Source organism: Typopeltis vanoorti, chromosome 20, assembly GCF_054136105.1.
Source record: "Typopeltis vanoorti isolate ZY-2024b chromosome 20, IOZ_Tvanoo_1.0, whole genome shotgun sequence".
NCBI classification, from domain to species: domain Eukaryota; kingdom Metazoa; phylum Arthropoda; class Arachnida; order Uropygi; family Thelyphonidae; genus Typopeltis; species Typopeltis vanoorti.
In genome coordinates, this window is record NC_143568.1 from 60,564,860 (window position 1) to 60,585,324 (window position 20,465).

Consider the following 20,465-nt stretch of genomic DNA (forward strand, 5'->3'; position numbering starts at 1 on the left):
GCAAATTAAACTGTTTTTTCCCTCCATAATGTCTATCTTGCAGCTTTGGCATTTTAAAGTTTCTAGAGGTCTATCTGTGGCAATAGAACTCTTAGCACTTTGTCATCACTCTGTTTTGTTGCCACCATCTTTGCTTCGTATGCAGACATGGCTACATGTTGACTGCTAATGCTGTCTACAGCCAATAATAAAGTATGGGAAAACTTTTCTTGAACTGCTTTGAGTACTTAGTACTTATGGTTGGTTTAGCGACCTTTATTCCCTTTAGAACTATTGCTGTCCTTTCTTTTGGGGTAGATAGTTAAGTGAAATCACTTTTAATATGTTATAAAGGAGAGCATAGTTTTCAAGTAATAGAATCCAAAACACCATCTGATTACTGGCAAAAAGTTGCTTTATGGATCACACTGTTTACAAATGTTAATGTTTCAGAAATAAAGGGAATGTTTGTAGCACTAGCTGGCATAAACCAAACTTAGTTACACAATGATGATGAACTGATAGGAATAAAGAATTAAGAATATGGTAGTTTTTGTGAATGTAGGAAAAACAAGAGGTAGGAAGTGTTGTTCATGATAGCAGAGCAATTTTGCCTACTAATTTCCTACTAAAACTGACAATATAAGAGAATAACATTGCAGTGGTTTGAGCCCATTCTGTTTGAAGATGAGATAATTAAACCTAGGACCAAAGCATGTGGAGAGCAGGGATGACTAAAAAATGTTTAGGCATTGTCTTGACAGATACCTGCTTACTTTAAACATGCAAACAGAGATTGAGCTTAAGAGTTTTAGGTTTGATTCTAAATCAAAATGGTGAAAGTGAGTCAGGGCTTCCAGTACTGCAGGTGATTATAAAAGACTTACAAAACAGCTTGGAAGCATCATGGACTGAGGTTGGCAGAGATGCTATAGAGAGGCAGGAGAAATTCAAAAGTTGCATGAAGAGTATAAAGCACACCAGAAAGAAGAATGGTAAGAATTGGAGGGAAACAGAAACCACAACATTATTAGTACTAGGTTGCCAATCAAACCGAACAAAATCCCAAGAAGTCCTGTTGACTGGTGGAAATGGTGGTTGTGTGATCGTTACATAGGATATAAAATAAATAAATCCCATAATACCTTATATTTCCGAAAGGGTATAGGCTGAGTTCCTTTAGCCTTATAAATACACAGCCAGTCTTGTGGTAGCCCCTGGTTGCCACCAGTAATTGAGTTCCTGACTACCAATAACTTCAAGACTTCTAAACTCTAACTAGTATTTGCTGGAAATTTTTCCAATTGGTTATACTATAAATTAAAGATACCAAGAAATTATATACCTGGTTTAATCCTTTATCCAAGTGTAAGCAAACAAAATTTGCACCTGAAGTATTTTCAGGACTGGAACAACTCGTATATACAGGCTGATAGTAATAAACTTAAAGATAACAATAAGGTGCGACAACTTTCGACTACTCGTATAAGAAATTATGACTTCAACTTTAGTATCACCTCTGGGTCTATCTCTTGCTGATGAGACCTCAATAAAAGTCAAAATCTATCAGGGTAGTATCACTCTGTGGGTCACTACCCAGAGTGATACTACCACTCTGTCAGTTGCCTTTGTAAATTCAAAAAAGGCAGTACCATCCTTTCCCTTCACAACTGCTCATGTTACTTTATTAACACTTAATATTTATTAACACTTGGTCAGATTCTAAAACAAGAATGCCCTTAAATCCATGCAGACTCTCATAATGCATAGCATTTTACATACCTGTAAGGATATGTGCTTTGGATTATGGGATACTTAGACAAGTGATGTGAAATCATCAGCTTCTACATACGAGTTGTCCCAGTCCTGAAAATATTTCGGGTGCAAACTTTGTTTACTTACACTTAGATAAAGGATTTAAACCAACTATATAATTTCTTGGTATCTTTAATCTAACTGGTATTATTATTGTCTGAAATATAGCAATTTCTACAATCAGTTTTATTTTTATTTTTTAGTGGCATGGGTAAAAATCTAGGGGAAAAAAAGAACCTCACTTGCCTGTGCTAGACATCAGCCAACTCAGCAATTAGTACAAAAAGAGCCTAGATATAGTTCCTCGTATCAGCAACTAGATTCACAGATTCAGACCTGTAACTTTTTTTTCTGGCAGTCTTTTTATTATGGAAGCAAAAGCTTTTCCTTATGGTAACATAGATACCATTTATAGAAAATATGAAGTTATTAAACATGTATTTTATTAAGTATTTCAATCTGATTAGTAATTTTCTTCAAAGTTAGAGCAATGGGAAATAGACAGATCGAAAGTGAGTAAACTTGAAGTAGTTTCAAGGTGTGCTCTAGGAGTTAATGAAATCCTTGATAATTGTTTATTTAATAAGATCCTTGTAACAGGGAAAGTCTCATAGAGTGAAAAAGGGAATAAAATAATGGCACTACAATTTTTTAATCTGAAACTTTTTTTTAAGGTGAAAATTTTTGTGGTTGTTATAAAGTTACGTTCTAGTCCTGATAACCCCCTATAACTTGCCATGAACCCAAATTGTTTTTTGTAAATGATTCATCCGAGAGTTCTTTTCCAGTTCATATGGAATTTGACTTTCTGACCAAGCATCATGAGTTATGCAGCATAACCAATGTAAAATATTTGAATGTTTCCAATTAAATATCAAACTAATCTAACTACCTTTCCATATTTCAGGTTGTTACTGGCTTTTTTTTATTTTATTTTATAAATACCTCAGCTATTGGTAAATACTACTGACTGCATTTCTCTTGAATATCTTCTGTCACTGTTTACCTCATGTAAAAGCTTTTCAAAGTTTATCCATTTTTAACTTTAACAATTTTTAACATTAAAGTAAAATTGTTAAAGCATTTCTTTTACTGTGAATATTTTTAGTATGGTTCATTACCTGAAGCCTGACATAGATGTGATTCTGTCTTCTGATGCCCTTATTATTGCTGAAACTGCAAAGTAAGTTTGTTTTTTTTATCACTATCATACTTTGTGCAAAAACTTTGTTATTTTACCTTATTTTTTCATGCAACAATTAATGCCAGTATAAACATCTTTTAGATTTATGCTGGACTTAAGACCAGAACACTTGAAGGAATTTCGTACAAAAGTAACAAATATGGCTAAAGAAATTAATTTTCAGGTAAGATTTGATTATAGTTATAAATATATGTGACGAATTTGTCTGAATGAATACTACTTGTGTTAAATAGTATTCATTCACATCAATTACCATACACTTTTTCTAATTTACAATTTGAGTAAGAGGGCGAGAAACCACTTCTCATCTTTTTAAAGACATAATAAATTAACTTCTTTCTAAGGTTATTTTATTGTCTTCAAATCATGGGCAACCAGAATCAAAACCCAATACTCCAGATGTGGTCTAATTAGAACTTTATACAATTGAATGACCACTCTTATCCCTGCTGATCAATATCCTTCTCAGTACTACAGCACACCTCTGGGTTACCTTCATTGTCTTCGCAATATGTTCCCCCAAACTTCAATTTCTACCAATCACCATCAAGATCTCTTATCTCCTTTAGTATAATTCCATCAAGTGAGGATGCATCTTTTCATTGATACATGCTCACTTGCCCAAATGTCAAGACCTTACTTGTTGCATTAAATTGAAATGTCATTCATTTACCCACCTGCCCAGCTTATTCAAATCACATCTAAGTGCCTTGACATTGGCACCATCACTAACAACCCTTCCCAGTTTTGTACCATCCAAAAACAACTGAATATCCTCCTGCAGTCCACTAACAATGTCACCGACATAAGGGTTAAATAGCAGAGGTCCCAGTACTAAACCCTATAGTAGAAACCCACTTATGACCTTTGATACCACTTCCTTGCACACAACTATGTTTATCAGAGAACCAATCCAGTTCACTAACCCGATATCTAAACCCATATGTTGCAATTTGATTATCAGCTTATCATGTAGCACTCTGTCAATTGCCTTTGTAAATTCAAAAAAGGCAGTACCTGCCTTTTCCTTCACAACTGCTCTTGTTACTTTATTAACACTTGGTCAGATTCTGAAACGAGAATGCCCTTAAATCCATGCTGACTCTCACAAATAGCATTATCTTCATCTGTCCAATTTTGTACACAATCTCTCACTATTTCTCCAAAACCTAAGAAGTACAAACCAAACTTGTCTGTAGTTTGATACCTCCATTCTACCACTACCCCACTCTTTAGGTACCTACCTATCTCTTTCTAGCTAAACTTTCATTGAGTAGCCAGGTCAGTTGTTAGAGCTGTCAGTTTTCCCTAGGACATTCTATTAAAATATATGGTGAAATCTCAGTTGGTCCCAAAGACTTCATTAACATCCAGAGTACTTGGTATTCAAAACATATTTTCCTTGTGCTCTTCTAGTACTTGAACTCTCCTTATCCTTCTTGTAATGAAATTTACTTTTCCAGGATGAAATATCAATAAAATTATTATACTAATCTATATATATATATCATATGCATTGGTCAATTGATACCCTCTTATTTCCGTTTTTCCGTAATTATTTCTCCTCTAAAAGAAGTCCTTAGGATTTTCCTTGGATCATGAGGCCCTTCTTGTATTCTAGTTTTGTCTTTCTAACAATGTTAGCTGTTTTCCTGGCATCTTATATTCTCCTGCTGCTCTCACCTCTCTATACTTTTTCCACAACCTCTTTGCATTCTGCATCCATTTTTTAAAATCTTGTTAATTTTTTCATTTGAGAAATGTAATTTATATTTGCTGTTGATAAATATTTCTTCACTAGCCCCATGCAATGGTCGATATCTCCAATACTCCCATCCATACATGTATTTAGGCTCAAGTGCTGTAAGGACATCATGTTGGAGGTTTAATGGAATATTATCAGCACTGGGATTAAAATGAATTTTAATGCTTCCAATATTTCATTTCAGTCACTGAGACATCTTCAGGAATTACAGATAACTTTTGGAACAACACATTCAAACACAACACAACACAATACAATACTAAGTGAAACATGTTGGTGACTCTAAAGTCCTATCTAGGTGGTGCACCCTCTATGGACATTTGTAGGTGGCCTAGGATGTAATGTGGGATCTCTGATAATTAATGTTTCCCAAATTTTGGGAAGTTTTATGCAATCATATTTATTTAAATTTGGTTGATTTCTGGGTGCCACCACAGATTCTAAAAACAATCTTTCTTTTTTGAATTTACTATGGTGGAGCATGGTGTTTTTTCTCCAGGTGATCCTGTGGGTTGTATCCAAAACATGGTCTGCAAGTCCAGATTGACCATAGTCGTGATTGCAGATGTATGATTTGTGTTCTTCTAGACCAGTTTCCCAAACTGTGTTCTGTGGAATACCGGTGGTCCACAGAAAGTGAATAAGTGTTCCATGAAAAATTATCAAAATTAATATGAGCCTGGAATGGTTTTAAATACTGCAACAAGTTAAAACATGTGAAAATCAGGAACTCCTCATTTTGCGTGTGGATTGTGCTATTGACTCCTCCAAGAGCGAGTGAAGTACAGAGGTATCTCTTCTAGGAAACGTGTGCTCACAAGCAAGGTCAATGTGATGTGCTGCCCAGTCAGAAGTGCCTTAGATAAGACACATGTTAGATATGACAATATTGGAGTGCTTAAAGTAATAGACTAATTTGGAGGAAAATTGTTGATAGGAGATTAATAATAATGTAAACTTAATCATGTAGTACTGTCATAGTATGGGGGGGGGTACATATCAGGAAATAGATTATGATGATATTTGTGTATTTGGATCTGCAGTTCATCTTTAAAAGCTGCTCAGCTTTGACTTGTTTTAAAACTTTCCTGAACACTTCTTTTCAATATGATATTCAATTTTTTTGTGCTCAAAACTAAATGGTGATCACTTGTAATTTCAAATTGTCTGTATACTAACGTCATGAACCTGCAAGAAGGCATTGCTATCAAGAGTCATTGAGACTTTTATTTCTTACATTTTCTCTTTGGGCACATCTTTATGTTGGAATATGGTGTTAATAATAACTAGCCCATGTCCTGAACAGAAATTCAGCAGCTACTTACCATTATTATTAGCTTTACTCTTTTCTCCAAATTATCCAAAACGTTTCTATATGTCTGGTAATCATTTCTTAATTGCTGATTAGATCTTCAACACTAACCAAACTTTTCCTTTTTCTTTGTTTCAGCCAATACCTTGAAAAATTCTTCCAGTTATGCCACAAAGATATCATGCCGAAGATTCTCTGAAAACCTGGAAAAAGGAATCACTCCATTGTTATGGTCCAGCAGAAAGACAGGCAGGAGAGGAGAGGAGTGTTATGGTGTGTGGGAATGTTTTTGTGGGAACCTCAGTGAGTCCCGATACCCATAGACTGTGTTATAAATGTTGCTAAGTACCACTCCAGATTTTCAGAGAATCTTTGACAATGGATTTAATCCTTGTATTCACGGATTCTGTAAGACATTTGGCTTCCTTGTTTCAGTCTTACCTTGTTCAAATGCATGCCTACAGGTATCATACATGTGTTGTTTCCTGATGATGCCATTTTCAACTTTTGCTAAAATATAAGGAATTATTTTGGATATTTTAATTAAACGTCTTAATCCTTATATTCAGTACATATAATTTCTCTCCTAAAATACCAAAATGCATATCAATTTTTATTAAACTTTATGCTTGTGCACACTGCCCACTGAATAATGCTCTTGGGCAGTTTAAAAGCTTCTGAATGTCATACTTAAAATTAATTATTATATATATGTATTATATAGTATGCTCTTTTTTTTTCAGCCTATATCTGAAAACTCGGAAAATGATGCATTTATGATATTCTCCAGAAGTAGTTGATGGGATGGACACTGAAATATAAAAAACTTTTCAGTAAAATTTCATATAAAAGCAGTCATCTAAGCATAGCAAAATTTCATGGTAGTTAAAAAAAAATAAGTTCAGAAATATTATGTATAAAATATTGTTAGATTTTTGGGGTAAAAATCACATTTTGAAAGTTGATTATGTACTAATATCTATAGTTGTTGGTTTGAATTTAATGGAAGTAAGTATTTACTGACTGCTTACTGTGTTAGGTGGTTTGCTTTCCACATACTTCAAGAGAAAGTATTAAAAACACTCAAATATTTTGAGATAGTTTATCATCATTTACCATCTGTATAGTAGGTAATCAAGTTACTTTTAGAATGTTCAAAAAGAGACTGGTTTTATTAAAAATTCACTTATAGTATAGGTATAAACAGTACTTTAACAGTGGAAGACGAGAGAAGAAATAGAGGTGGATTTAACTTTTACAGCTAGACTCACATTATTAATATTTATCTACAGAAATAAATAAGCTAGCAGGATGGTTTGATGTTTTACTGAAAAGCAGATGACATCTAGCTTTACATCAAGTACCAGATTTAAGTAGAGGATCATGTTTAAGACTGTTGTGGTTCCATGCTATGACTGTTAAGAGACCCCCCCACACACACACACTGAAGTTATTTTAACTTGACCATATTGCCTAGCTCTACTTTTGTGATGATTTTAATTTTATTATGTTACTTTAGAGAATATCCTGAAGGAGAGCATGTTTGTTTATTGTAATGTTTTTTGTGTGTGTGTGTGGGTGGGTGGGGAATAGCAATTTAATGAATAACTGAACACAAACTGTATTCTTCCTTGTTTCAGTCTTACTTTGCTCAAATGCATGCCTACAGATATCGATACATGTGTTATTTCCTGATGATGCCATTTCAACTTTTGCTAAAATATTAGGAATTACTTTGGATATTTTAATTAAAAGTCTTAATCCTTATATTCAGTACATATAATTTCTCTCATAAAATAACAAAATGCATATCAATTTTCATTAAACTTTATGCTTGTGCACACTGCCTGCATCATCATCTCATCACAGAGTGACATACAATAATTGGACAGTTTCATGAACTTAAAGAATGCACTTAATGGCATTCATTTTCGTAATGAAAACGAATGCCATTAAGTGCATTCTTTTTATTACTTGAAGCTAGCAATATAATAAGAGCCTCTACCTCTTAATATTAAGAATATCGATAATATTAGTTATAATTAGATATTATTAGTTAGATAATATTATTAATATAATTCTGTATATGTAAACAGAAACATCCATATGAGCCTCCATATTTCAGCTGGTATTGACAATGCTCTCTGGTTAGAAAGACCTGGGTTTGAATCTTGTCTGGGACATGAAGAACCTTTATCATTACTTTTCAAGTGAAGGTGAGAGTCAGCCAGTCTCATACAGAGGCAGCAGAGTTTTTCTTTCCCTTAAACTTGAGTTTCTCATTTCATAAAACAGGCAGGCCTACCAGAAGAACACATGCAATTTATAGACATAGCAGACAATTCAGATACATTAACTGCTTTATCATAAGCTTTAAGAAGGATTCTAAGAGGACAACTTACTTGGCTGTGACAGGCCATCAAACCTACATAAAAAAAAGGGAAGTATGAACTTGTACATAAAACAAAGTTTGCTTACACTTGGATAAAGTTTGTGCTTCATGCTCAAACTTTGTTTGCTTACACTTGGATAAAGGATTAAACCAAGATTATAATTTCTTGGCATCTTTAATTTATAGTATAACGAAGTGAAAAAACTTTCAACATCTGTCTATAATCCAAAGTATTTTAGCAATAAGGTGTGACACCTTTTGACCACTTTTATATAGAAATATGCATTACTTCAACTTTGATATCACTTCTAGGTCTGGCTCCCACTGATGAGACCTCAATAAAGGTCAAAACTGGTCTGCATAGTGGCCCTTTCCATGATGCACAACATTACATGGCCATAAGGACATATGCATTGCATTATGAGATACTAAGGCAATGATGTGAAGTCATTAGCCTCTATATACAAATCACCTGGTCATGAAGTGCCTTCCTGTGTAAACTTTGTTTGCTTACACTTGGATAAAGGATTAAACCGAGAATATAATTGCTTGGCATCTTTAATTTCTAATGCAATTAATATGAAGTCATCAGCCACTATATACAAGTAGCCTAGTTGTGAAGATATTCCACAAGCAAACTTTGTTCACTTATACTTGGATGAAGGATTAAAAAAGAATATAATTTCTTAGCATCTTTAATTTACCCTATGGAATCCTCTGAGACAAAATCTTTCTCTAACTCTTTCAAATTTGAAAAACTATTTAAAGAATGATGCTCTGCGATCAGTTATGAATCCCAGTGACTAACACATTCACCTGGTATTTGTCTCTGCTGTATTTTGCAACGCAGCACAAACTTCCTGTTGTGAATGTATTAAAAATTTCGGGAATTGTTGATTTTGTATGATCACTCCTAATTATTATTATTAGCATTTGACCTCCATGGAGTCAGAGACTCATCGTGGTAGGTACACACTATTGAACACAATGCTCATCCAACTGTACCTTAAACCGGTTCAATGTATCTACACCCACAACACACTAGGCAATGCATTCCACTTACCATCCACTCTCCATGCAAAGAATCTACTCTTCACTCCTCTGCTCACACTCTCCTTATACAGTTTCCTGCGATGACCTCTTGTCCTAGCACCCTCTCCCATTCTATGAAAAATCTCCATGTCGATGTGATAATAATCCATGACTAGCCTTATATGTCTCAATCATATACCCTTCTCCCTCTTCCACCTATTCACCAGGCTCTGCAGCTTACATTCTCTCAATCTGTCCTCATACTCCATATTCCAAAAACCACTGACCACCTTTGTGAATCTTCTCTGGACCCTTTCCAACATATCCTCGTCACCATGAAAACTTTGCGACCAAATCTGTTAATTTTTTCCCCTTTTTCTATATATATTTCTTATACAGTTTTTTGTATATTGTATAGTTATTGTTCATGTAGGAGGCTTCCTTTTATATATACATGTACCTTATTAGTAATGCACTCCATATTTTGTTTCAGTTGTTCCTTAGCTTTTAATGTTATACTGCTGGCCTCTGAGCAGTAAAATGAATGCACTTTATGAAGTCTGTTTTCTTTCACTCTTGTAACTTCTTGTTACTAGAAGTTACAAGATTATTATTATACTATGTAAATTTGTGTAGCTATCAATTGTTGTGTATTCACTCTAATAATGGCATGAGATATATATGCCATTATCAGAAATAAGTGTTTTGTATTACTTTCTTTATTTTTTTCTTACATAATTTATGTTTATTATTATTATGTGACACCTCCAAGGAGCCTGAAGACTCATTCAGGGAGCGTGCCTACTCTACAACTATTCGTCCCCACCACTCAATTCACCAACTATAGTGAACTGCAACTATTATCATCATATACACCAGCGCCATCTACTGTCCACCACCACTAGTATTTTTACAGACATTTAAGTTTAGTCATTTAATTAGGTCAGAATTAATAATCAGAAATTGCACCATACAGTTATCTTCAGATGCTAGACAGAAATCAGGAATGCCTGCAAGAACTCTTGGCAAAAGTTATGTAGTATATGTTCTTTTGAAGTAGATAAAAATTACTTTTAATCTTATAGGAAAGATGCTGGCAAGTGTATTCCCATAAGTTCTCTGGTCAAATTTCATATGAAACTTTTATATAGTTTCTGTATTCAGCTTTGAAATAATGCTGGATTTAATATCCACTTGATTTTTATCAATTTTTTTTTTTTTTTTTAAGGGCTATAAATTTTCTTTGGTTTCTTGAAGAGATTCCGGCCTAGATCTTTCCATTGTAATGGGGAATGTTGCTCTTCTATGATATTGCTTTCCTTCCTCCTTACTCTCTGCAACTAGAATTTTTTTTTTTAAATCTTGAAAAATCCCAAAAATTTGCCCTGCCATTGAATATTGTTCCATCATAAATTAGTTCTGAAATTTGCTTAAAAATTAATTTTACCTAAAGAAAGAACGTAGGTTGATTATTAACCATTGTTGATAGTCATTTCATTCATTATTACACAGAATCCCAATTTTTAGGCGTTCCTCATGTACTTTTTTACCTAGCATGGTTTTGTTTTTTTTATAAGGATGGATATGCAGATGCATGGAGTATATTTGAGGATAGAAGGGAACTGTATGCAACAGATGGATTACATTTGGAGAGACTTGTTTTCTGGACATGTTAGTGTACACCGTATTGCAGAGCCAGGTGGAATATACAGAGAGTGATAATAGCTATATGAATATCAACAATGCAGTGTATACAAATGCTGGGAGCATTAGGAATAACAGGATTGAGTTTGAGACATTACTTGACTTAGTCTCTCCAAAGATTGTTGGTATCAGGGTATAGAATATTTTGGCAGGATAGGGAAGCTAAATGTGGTAGTGGAGTGTTACTCATGATAAGAGATGAGTAGAAATAACCTTCGTGGTGTTGAGAGAATATGGTGCGAGATAAAAATTTTATGAGACAAGATTTTTTTTTTTATGTTGCTCCCACTCATCATTGCAAACCTTCTGTATCGTCGATGGGCTAAGGTTTTGTTTTTTTTTCTATTTTTTTGATCAGTTTTATATAATTTGTTTATATTTTTAACATAGTCCAGAAACTCTACTTTAGAGACCAAACGTGGAACTTTTTCAAGCCACTTCATGCCTCCAATAAGTGGGGGCAGTGATCTCACACCAGGCAATGAAATTCATCTCCCATCTAAAGTGGGTTGGAGAATGGGTACGTTAACCACATGGCCAACCAGCCAGTGAAATTTAATGTCTGCAACAGGAGTCGAACAAGCAGTCTTCTGATTTGAAGTCCATTAGCCTTATCCATTAGTCCATATGAACTATAATTTAGTTGGGATGTTGCTATAGATGTGCAGGGAATATTTAGGCAAATTAGCTTGGCAAGTAATCATTATGGGAGGAGGGGGCTTCAACTATAGCAATATAAATTGGGCAGAGAAGGTGGCATACTAAGGGAACTGAATTTTTTGGACTTCTTAAGCTACAACTTTCTTAGTAAGCATGTGGTGGAGGTAACATGGGGATCAATTTTTTTGAACTTAGTCATTGCATCAGAAGATCTGATTGTGACACTAAGATATCATACTTCTCCCTGTTTGGTGAGAGCAACCATGTGGTCCTGATTTGATTGGTGAAAAGGCATGTAGAAGTATCAAAGCATAAGAAATTTATGTGGAGTTAGAGGTAGGCACTTATCATAGACTTAGAAACCAGCTTTCAGCAGTGCACTGCACTGCTGAAAGCTGGTTTGAAAGAAGAAGAGGTCAGTAGTACATGTGTATGAAAGAATTTGAAAGAAGAAGAGGTCAGTAGTACATGGGAAATTCTTAAGAAAAAATTGACAGCAGTGGCAGATGGTATACCTCGAGTGAAAAAGATAAAGCAATTAAGATTCAAATGGATGACTAGAGAAATTAAACAGGAATTGCAAATGCAGATATTATGGGTGGAAAAAGCATAAAGAAAGAGTGAGAGAGAGAGAGGAGCAGAGAACAGTTGCATAAGGAATGTAAGTAAAAAGATCCAGAAGAAAAGTTTTGAATGATGCAGTGCTGTCTCTTCATCATCACCCACATCACGTGTGATGGGTTTATCTTCGATATTTTTGATATACTGAGGAATTTCTATGACCACAGAACAAATTTTGCAGATGGCTCCCATTCAAATATATCTCATAACTGTTCTCTGAAAATGTGGAAACAAAGGACGGCAGTGCAGTGAATTGCTTAAGCATTTCCTGACAATACTCCACCTGTCCTGATCTGTGATTCTTTACAGAACTTGGTTATCTATAAATCTTTCAAGTGACTACACATAAATTATTCAAGGAATAGAAATAGATCTCATTCCCTCCCCTTCCCCCGCTAGATTCGCGGAGAATGAATTTTTCAACATCATGATACACATCATATGTTCGATTTCTGATGAAACGTGGTACACTATTGGAACACCACCTGTGGTGAACAACTTATCTCAGCATTGTTGCTTTTTGTTGACAAATTCACGTGAAAGCGATTTCTGAATTTAATGCATATTTTTCAAATGATATCACCATAAATTGATCTATGTGCTTGTTACCATTCGTTCCAAAACCGAATTCATTTACATCACCATCATTGTTGTTGTTATTTTCCATTGAGTCGTTTTTGACTCCTGGTGATTCTATGAACATACATTCTCCATTCAGATCTGTCCCTGCCCATATCTTTCAGAATTTCCAAGTGCATTCCAATTGCTTCTTTAACTCCATCCACCCATCTAATTTTTGGTCTTCCTCTTCTCCTGCTTCCATCAACTTTAGCAAGCATCATCATCTTCTCCAGACTGTCATTTGCTCATGTAATATGTCTGAAGTATGACAGTTTTTGCTTGATGATCATAGCTTGGAGAGAGCAATCTGGCTTTATGCTGTCTATCATTTATTGGTTTGCTTTGCAGTCCATGGTATTCTTAGTAAGCGTCTCCAAACCCATAATTCAAATGCATCTATCTTCCTTCTTTCACTCTTTCTCAGGTCCAACTTTCACATCCATACAGTACCACAGGGAATACTATTACTTTCACGATTCTGATTTTTGTTGCGAGGCTAATATCTTTATCTTTAAAGATCTTGCTTAAATTTGTCATTGCTTTCTTTCTGAGTAATAATCTTCTAACTTCTTCAGTACAATAACTGTCTTTATGAATTCGGGATCCTCGGAGCACAAAATTGTTAACTGCTTCCATTTTCTCCCCATCTACTTCAAAATCATTAAGTTCACATGTTGTCATAACTTTTGTTTTTTGAGGTTAAGTTTAAGACCATATTTAGCACTTTCTTCTTTAACTTTCATAATAAGTTCCTCCAAATCTTCTTTGCATTCTGCTAGCAAGTGGTATCACCTGAATACCTCAAATTATCAATATTTCTACCACCAATTTTAATTCCAACTGAAGACTCCTCCAGCCCTGCCATTCTTAAAATGTATTCACTGTACAAGTTAAACAGGTACGGAGATAAAATACATCCTTGTCGCACCCCTTTACCTATTGTGAAATACTCAGTTTCTCTAAGATCTGTTTGGAAAGTAGCTTATTGTTCGTAATAAAAATTCCTCAGAAGGATAATGAGAATGCTCTGGTACTACCATTGTTCTTAACACATTCCACAGTTTCACATGATCTACAGAGTCAAAAGCCTTGCTATAGTCAAGGAAACAAAGGTAGACATTCTTTTGATATTCCTGTGCTCTTTCTATTATCCATCTCACATTGGCAATTTGATCTCTTGCTTCTCTGCCTTTTCAAAATCCTGACTGTTCATCTGTTTATGAATTCCTCTCTTTATGAATGGTTCCAGTCTTTTCTGAATGATCTTAAGTAAGACTTTACTTGCATAAGAAATCAGTGCTATAGTTCTGTAATTTTCGCACTCTCTTGCATTGCCTTTCTTCAATAAAGGTATATAAACTGATTTTTTCCATTCCCTAGGCCATTTAGTTGTGATCCAAATTCGCTGACATAGAGTTGTTAACATTTTAACTGCCTCTTCTTCCAGGATTTGAGCAGCTCAATAGGTATTCCATCTCCTCCTGGTGTTTTTTTATTGGATAGCTGTTGCAGTGCTCACCTCACTTCACTCTCCAGTGGTACTGGCTCCTGGGTATAATCCTGCTCTTCAAATTTCTCAGTAATTTTGGAGTCCTTTCTGTAAAGGGCTCCTGTATACTCTTTCCATCTTTCTTTGATGTCTGCAGCTTCTGTAAGATATCCTTTGTGTTTACTTTTCAATATTGTCACCTTGTCACTAAACTTCCCTGTTAGTTCTCTGATCTTTTTGAAAAGATCTCTTGTTTTTCCTTTCTTGTTTTGGTCTTCTGTTTCTTGGCATTCCTGGTTAAAGTATTTTTCCTTGTCTCTTCTGGCTTGTCATTGAAACTCTGCATTCAAATGCCATACTTCCTGCAAATTTCCTGTGGCCTTCATTTTCCTCCTTTCCTGAGCAGCTTTGATGGCATTTTCTGACAGCCATTTAAACTTCTTTTTACAAACTGTTGGAGTATTCTTCTTTGCTTCTGTTTTAATTGTATCTTTAATCTCTTCCCATAGTTCATCTGGTTCTCTTTCACACAGATTGAGTGTGTTGAATCTGTTCTGTATACTAATATTGTATTCAGCTGATATATTTCCAAGATCATATCTGATCGACATTTGTGTTGTTTTCAGTTTCTGTAATTTCACATGTATCGTAACCACTAATAACTCATAGTCTGTTCCACAGTCTGCACCTGGAAAAGTCTTGACAGACTGAATTGCACTTCTCCATTTTCTTTGTCCAAGTATATAGTCAATTTGATTTCTGTATTGTCCATCAGGTGATATCCATGTGTAAAGTCTTCTTTTGTACTGATTAAAGCAGGTGTTAGCAACAAACAAAGAATTCTCTACACAAAACTCAACTAGTCTCTTCCCTGCAGCGTTACGAATATCTAAACAAAATGACCTGTTATTCCTTGTTCCTCAATCTCTCCCACTTTTGCATTCCAATCTCCAATAAGTAGCCATAATCTTGCTTTGGTGTTGCATCTATCACTCCTTGTAACTTGGCATAAAATTCTTCAATGTCCTCTGCTGGTGCCTCTGTAGAGGGTGCATAAACCTGAATGATGGTCATATTCATTGGATGTCCACTCACTCTGAGAGAAATGATTCTGTCACTTGCTGGATTATAACTTAATACATACCTAGCCATCTTTTTCCTGAGTAAGAAAGATACTCCATTTTTACGACTTGTCTCATGTCCTGAGTAATACACCATATAGTCCCCTGACTGAAAATGGCCCATTCCTGTCCATCTAAGTTCACTTATTACCAATATCCATCTTCTTGCCCATTTCCATCTTTATTATTTCCAGCTTACCTTGGTTCCTTTATACTTCTAACATTCCAAGTTCCAATCCTGTGGTTTTTTGTGAAACAGGGAGCCTCCCCTTTCCAACCAGCAACATCTGTGACCAAGCTTCCTTCTGGGTTTGACCTAGACACATCATAAAAACTAGTTCTACTTGTGGAAGCGCTCTGTTCTTCCCCAGTTGCATGCCTTCAGGCACAGGGGCAGGGCTGACCTTCTCTATAAAGGAGATCTGGGTGCAAGAAACCCTTTGGGACCCTAAAATATTTTTCAAAAGGTAAAAATTAAAGGATTTGAAATAAACGTATTATAAAACCTCTTACCTGCAAATGATTTTGGCACAGGAAAACAAAACAACAACAACAAAAAAAAAACACATTTGAAATATAACAGGTTAACATAACGTTTACTGAACACGTTATATTCCTCAATAAATCCCTCAAACCTTAGCCTCTTAACTGAATTGAATAACATCTGAATAACACGTAGAGTTAAATTTAATGTTTCTGGTTTAATATCAGCTTTAATGCGCTTTATTTTCTTATACCTGATTTTACATAATCTTCCTGTACCTCCTTCAAAAGATGTCCATCATACCATTATTGCACTAAAGTTCAATTTTATTAGATCAGTGCTTTTCTTCTAAATTAATCTGTTATTTCTTAGATATCCAATATTCTCAAATCTTACAATTCGGTCTTCTAAGACACTACTAAGTACATAAATCCACAGATGTTTTGGGTAAAAAGTAGATACAGGACGATTATGTAAAATCAAAAAAGTGTAATATACGAGGGGGGATCTGCAAGGTTCTGATAAACACCTAAAACAAAAATATATTAAATCAGCTGCTATAACCACAAAAAAGAACACATCTTAAAACCCTTTAATTCCCATGTTTCATCAAATTCTAATAATTTGTTCTTTTTCTTTTAGGATATATAAGAAGACAAAATTAATTAATTTTTTGTTCTAGGTGGTTTATCAGAACTTTCCAGACCCCCCCCCTCGAGTGTGTGTGTTTGTAGTAGTAGAAAAATGCTAATACTGAGAGTATTTTACAGGACCCCAGCTTGTTCTTCCGATTTTCTCTTATCCTCTTCGTAAATGAGTTGTATGATATATATATATATATATTTTTTTTTTTTTTTTCTTCAGTAAGAGGAGTAAAAACCTCAGTAAATTCCTCTATAGGCAAAAGAGATGTTGCTAATTCTAACTGGTATTTGTTATACGTACTCAGTGTCTTACGCTGAGTACATACAAATAGTTAAGAGTTTCTCAGTTTCTTTCTTCGAGAAAAAATTACTTCCTTGCACTAAAGTTCGACTAACTATGAAAACTGTTTAAAAAGTTCTAGTCCCTAGCAAAATAGAACCTACAAGTCCTGAAAACCTAGCGTAACAGAATTTACAACAAATCTAGGCCAGTACCATCTGGTTTAATGTTATGATTTCAAAATACTGTATACTAATATAATTTATGTAAAAGAATTATCTGAAAATTTTAAAAGCAAAAAACTTCATGTATTTACATAGTTTTTCCTTTAAAAAGCGATACGTGATATGTGGAATAAAAAAAAAAAAATTTCTCGAGAAAGTTACTTCATTTAAGAGTTGTCTTAGATTAACAAAGATATAAGGAAGTAATTTTAAGATAATACTACAATAAAAAGAAAATATTGATAATATGATGCAAAGTATTTGAACTTCGTTAATCAGTAATGAAAATATCACTGATACAATTAGTCTGCCTAGATTTGCTCAAGTAATGACATTTTCATCGTTGCTATTATTCGAATCAAATAATTTTACTAATCTTACCTTGAATACTATCACATCACTGAAATGGAGTGCCTGTGCGAAGCTTTTGATTTCAGAAAGCGTTGTGGGCTGGTCGTTTGTTCAGTCCTAACACAGATATAACAGATTCTATTTCTGTTTGTATTACAAGTAAGACAACATTCAACTATTTTGTCGTATTGAGGAAGATGCGGATTTCTCGCACTGTGGCAGAAAAATAATCATGTCTGACGTACGTCTAACAGAGTGATGTAATAAAACAGGAGCCCCACTTGACAACCCTGATCTGATGTATGTTCGAAGGAAAAGCTTCCGTACGTTATTCCGTGGTCAATTGTTTTTCTTTCGCTCTTTGCCACTGCACATGAACGGTAAATAATTCAGAGTGACGCGTTTTCTTATTCATTCAACTGATCCGCTCGGAAGAAATGCTGCAAGTCTCTACTGATTTCGTCAAGTTGCTCGTTATTTGCACTTGGACAATCATTCTAAATGAAGCAATATTGCTGAATATTGTGTGATTACAGATATTATCTTTCAAGTATTTTACATTCCATCCGCTCTAATGAAGTACGTAAAATTTGAAATCGGCATAATTAAAAAACGTGATCCTGAACGTTTTATATTGCATATAAAGCGCCTCCGTAGCGCAATTGGAAGAACGACGGTACATTGCGCCCTTCGATTGGAATAGGCCTAAGTTCGATTCTCGTCGCGACGGGAGGAATCTTTATCTGGTCGATTTCAATCAATGGTGAGTTAGCCGATCTCATACGGAGGTAGCAGGGTTTTTTCTCCCGGAAACTCGGGTTTTTCATCCCGCATACATACAAATCGGCCCTTCAGAACACACGCAATTTACAGACAAAAATTACTAGTTGTGGTGTTGGAAGTGGGCGGTAGATGGCGTTGATTCGTAGTAGAGGTAAGGTGTAGAGACAGTTGAAGATGTCCTCCCGCGATGAGTCTTCGGACTCCTTGGAGGTATCAGGAATAATAATAATAATAATAATAAAACGAATCTCATTTTTTAATACGTTTACGCTCAAAGTTTTCAAAAGAAAGAAATAATATCGAACACTAAGCAAAACAACTCGCTATTCTTGAACGAAATCCAGATATTTCTTATAAAACAACATGTATATTGAAACTTCTTTTTTTTTTTTTTCCATTTGGTTAGCCGGCCTGGTTGGCCGAGTGGTCAGCGTAACGGCCACGAATTCGAATGTCGCCGGCATGGATGTTTGTGATTGTCTGTGAAAATACTAGTGCTGGCGATGGACTGTGGATGATGCGGTTCGCTGTTGTTGGCGGATTGAGTGGTGGAAACGGAGAGCTGTAGAGTAGGCGCTCTCCCTCGATGAGTCTTTTGACTCCCTGGAGGTGTCACGTAATAATAATAATAATATAAATTAAGATACCAAGAAATTATATTCTTGGTTTAATCCTTTATCCAAGTGTTGCGCTGAAGCATCTTCACCACGACTGGACTAGTATGAAGGCTAATGACTTCACACCAATTGCTTTAGTATCTCATAATGCAAAGCACATCCCTTTTCGGACGTGTATAAAGGTTATGCATTATGCACGTCCGGTTTCGAACTTTGAGATCTCATCAGTGGGAGCCAGATCCTGAAACCGGTCTAGGTAATAGCCCTTCTCATAATGCATAGCGTTATACATGTCCGAAAAAGGGTGCGCTTTGCATTATGGGATACTTAAGACGATTGATGTAAACTTATTAGCTTCTATTATATAAGTAGACCAGTCCTGAAGATACTATATGCGCATACTTTTGTTTGCTTACACTTGGATAAAGGATTAAACCAAGAATATAATTTCTTGGTATCTTTACTCTACAGACATATTAAAATATTTGAAGATTTCTGTTATTGCTTTGTCACATAACCACTTGTTAGTTAAAGCATGATGAGCTCGGCTACTAATCGAACAAAGCATATGGTTGTCATGGATACATAACGTCACATCCGTATGTCTCTTGCCTCTTAAGATCCGTGCAAGGAAATAAAGTTCGCCTTTATTCTCCGACTATTCTAGTACCTATGCGCAAGGAGATGAGGCAGTTAACTTCAGTGGCCAAAAATCTGTGCAGAATTTATTTAATCAAATAACAAAACATAGCATACCATTTATGTTAACGAAATAAAAGTTACAATTAACATAAACATTTTAAATATTAAGTGATCCTATATTTTAAGGAATCATTTTCATTCCTCCTCCCTGCAAAATATATGTGATCAAAAAGTTTCTGATCTCTCTCTCAGAGAGGTAATCGAACTATGCGCTTTTTCCATGTTTTCATTTTTTTAAAGTATTCTTTGTGGGTCCAGCGTTTATAACCGTTATTGAAAACATTTGTAGGGAGGTTTTTTTTCTTAATTTTTTTTTAACTCCGTGCATGCAGTTCCTCCTCCCCCTCCAATTATGACTGTCGTGATATCCTTCGTTTAATGCCAACTTAAATTTCGAAAAACCAGCAGAGTGTCAGATCTGGAAATTAATGTACAACATGCTGTTTCTAGACAAATTTCAGCACAAAGCTGAACGAGAGTATTGTCATGGTAGAGAAATTAATCCCTTCTACTCCTCTCTCTTTTGAATCGTTTTCGCTGACATTTTTCTGCACATGACTCAAAACATCTGCTTAGAACCAGGTTATATTTTCTTGTCAATGAGCATCCAGCTTCAATCAACATATTACTTCACCTGGAAAATTAGTTCTGCGCATTATTTCGAA

At 35.1% G+C, this 20,465-nt stretch overlaps 1 protein-coding gene across 2 annotated transcripts in view; it reads left to right on the forward strand.

Moving 5' to 3' along the window:
- The window catches only part of Dnaaf3 (Dynein axonemal assembly factor 3), a 223,732-nt gene extending 216,561 nt beyond the window's left edge, over positions 1–7,171 (forward strand). For both annotated transcript variants that reach the window (XM_090410152.1, XM_090410151.1), the window contains exons 14-16: positions 2,903–2,977; positions 3,080–3,161; positions 6,819–7,171. In XM_090410152.1, coding sequence (XP_090266278.1) covers positions 2,903–2,977; positions 3,080–3,161; positions 6,819–6,875 — 214 coding nt within the window. In that variant the 3' untranslated portion in view covers positions 6,876–7,171. The remainder of the gene's footprint in view (positions 1–2,902; positions 2,978–3,079; positions 3,162–6,818) is intronic.
- The last annotated feature ends 13,294 nt before the right edge of the window (positions 7,172–20,465 follow it).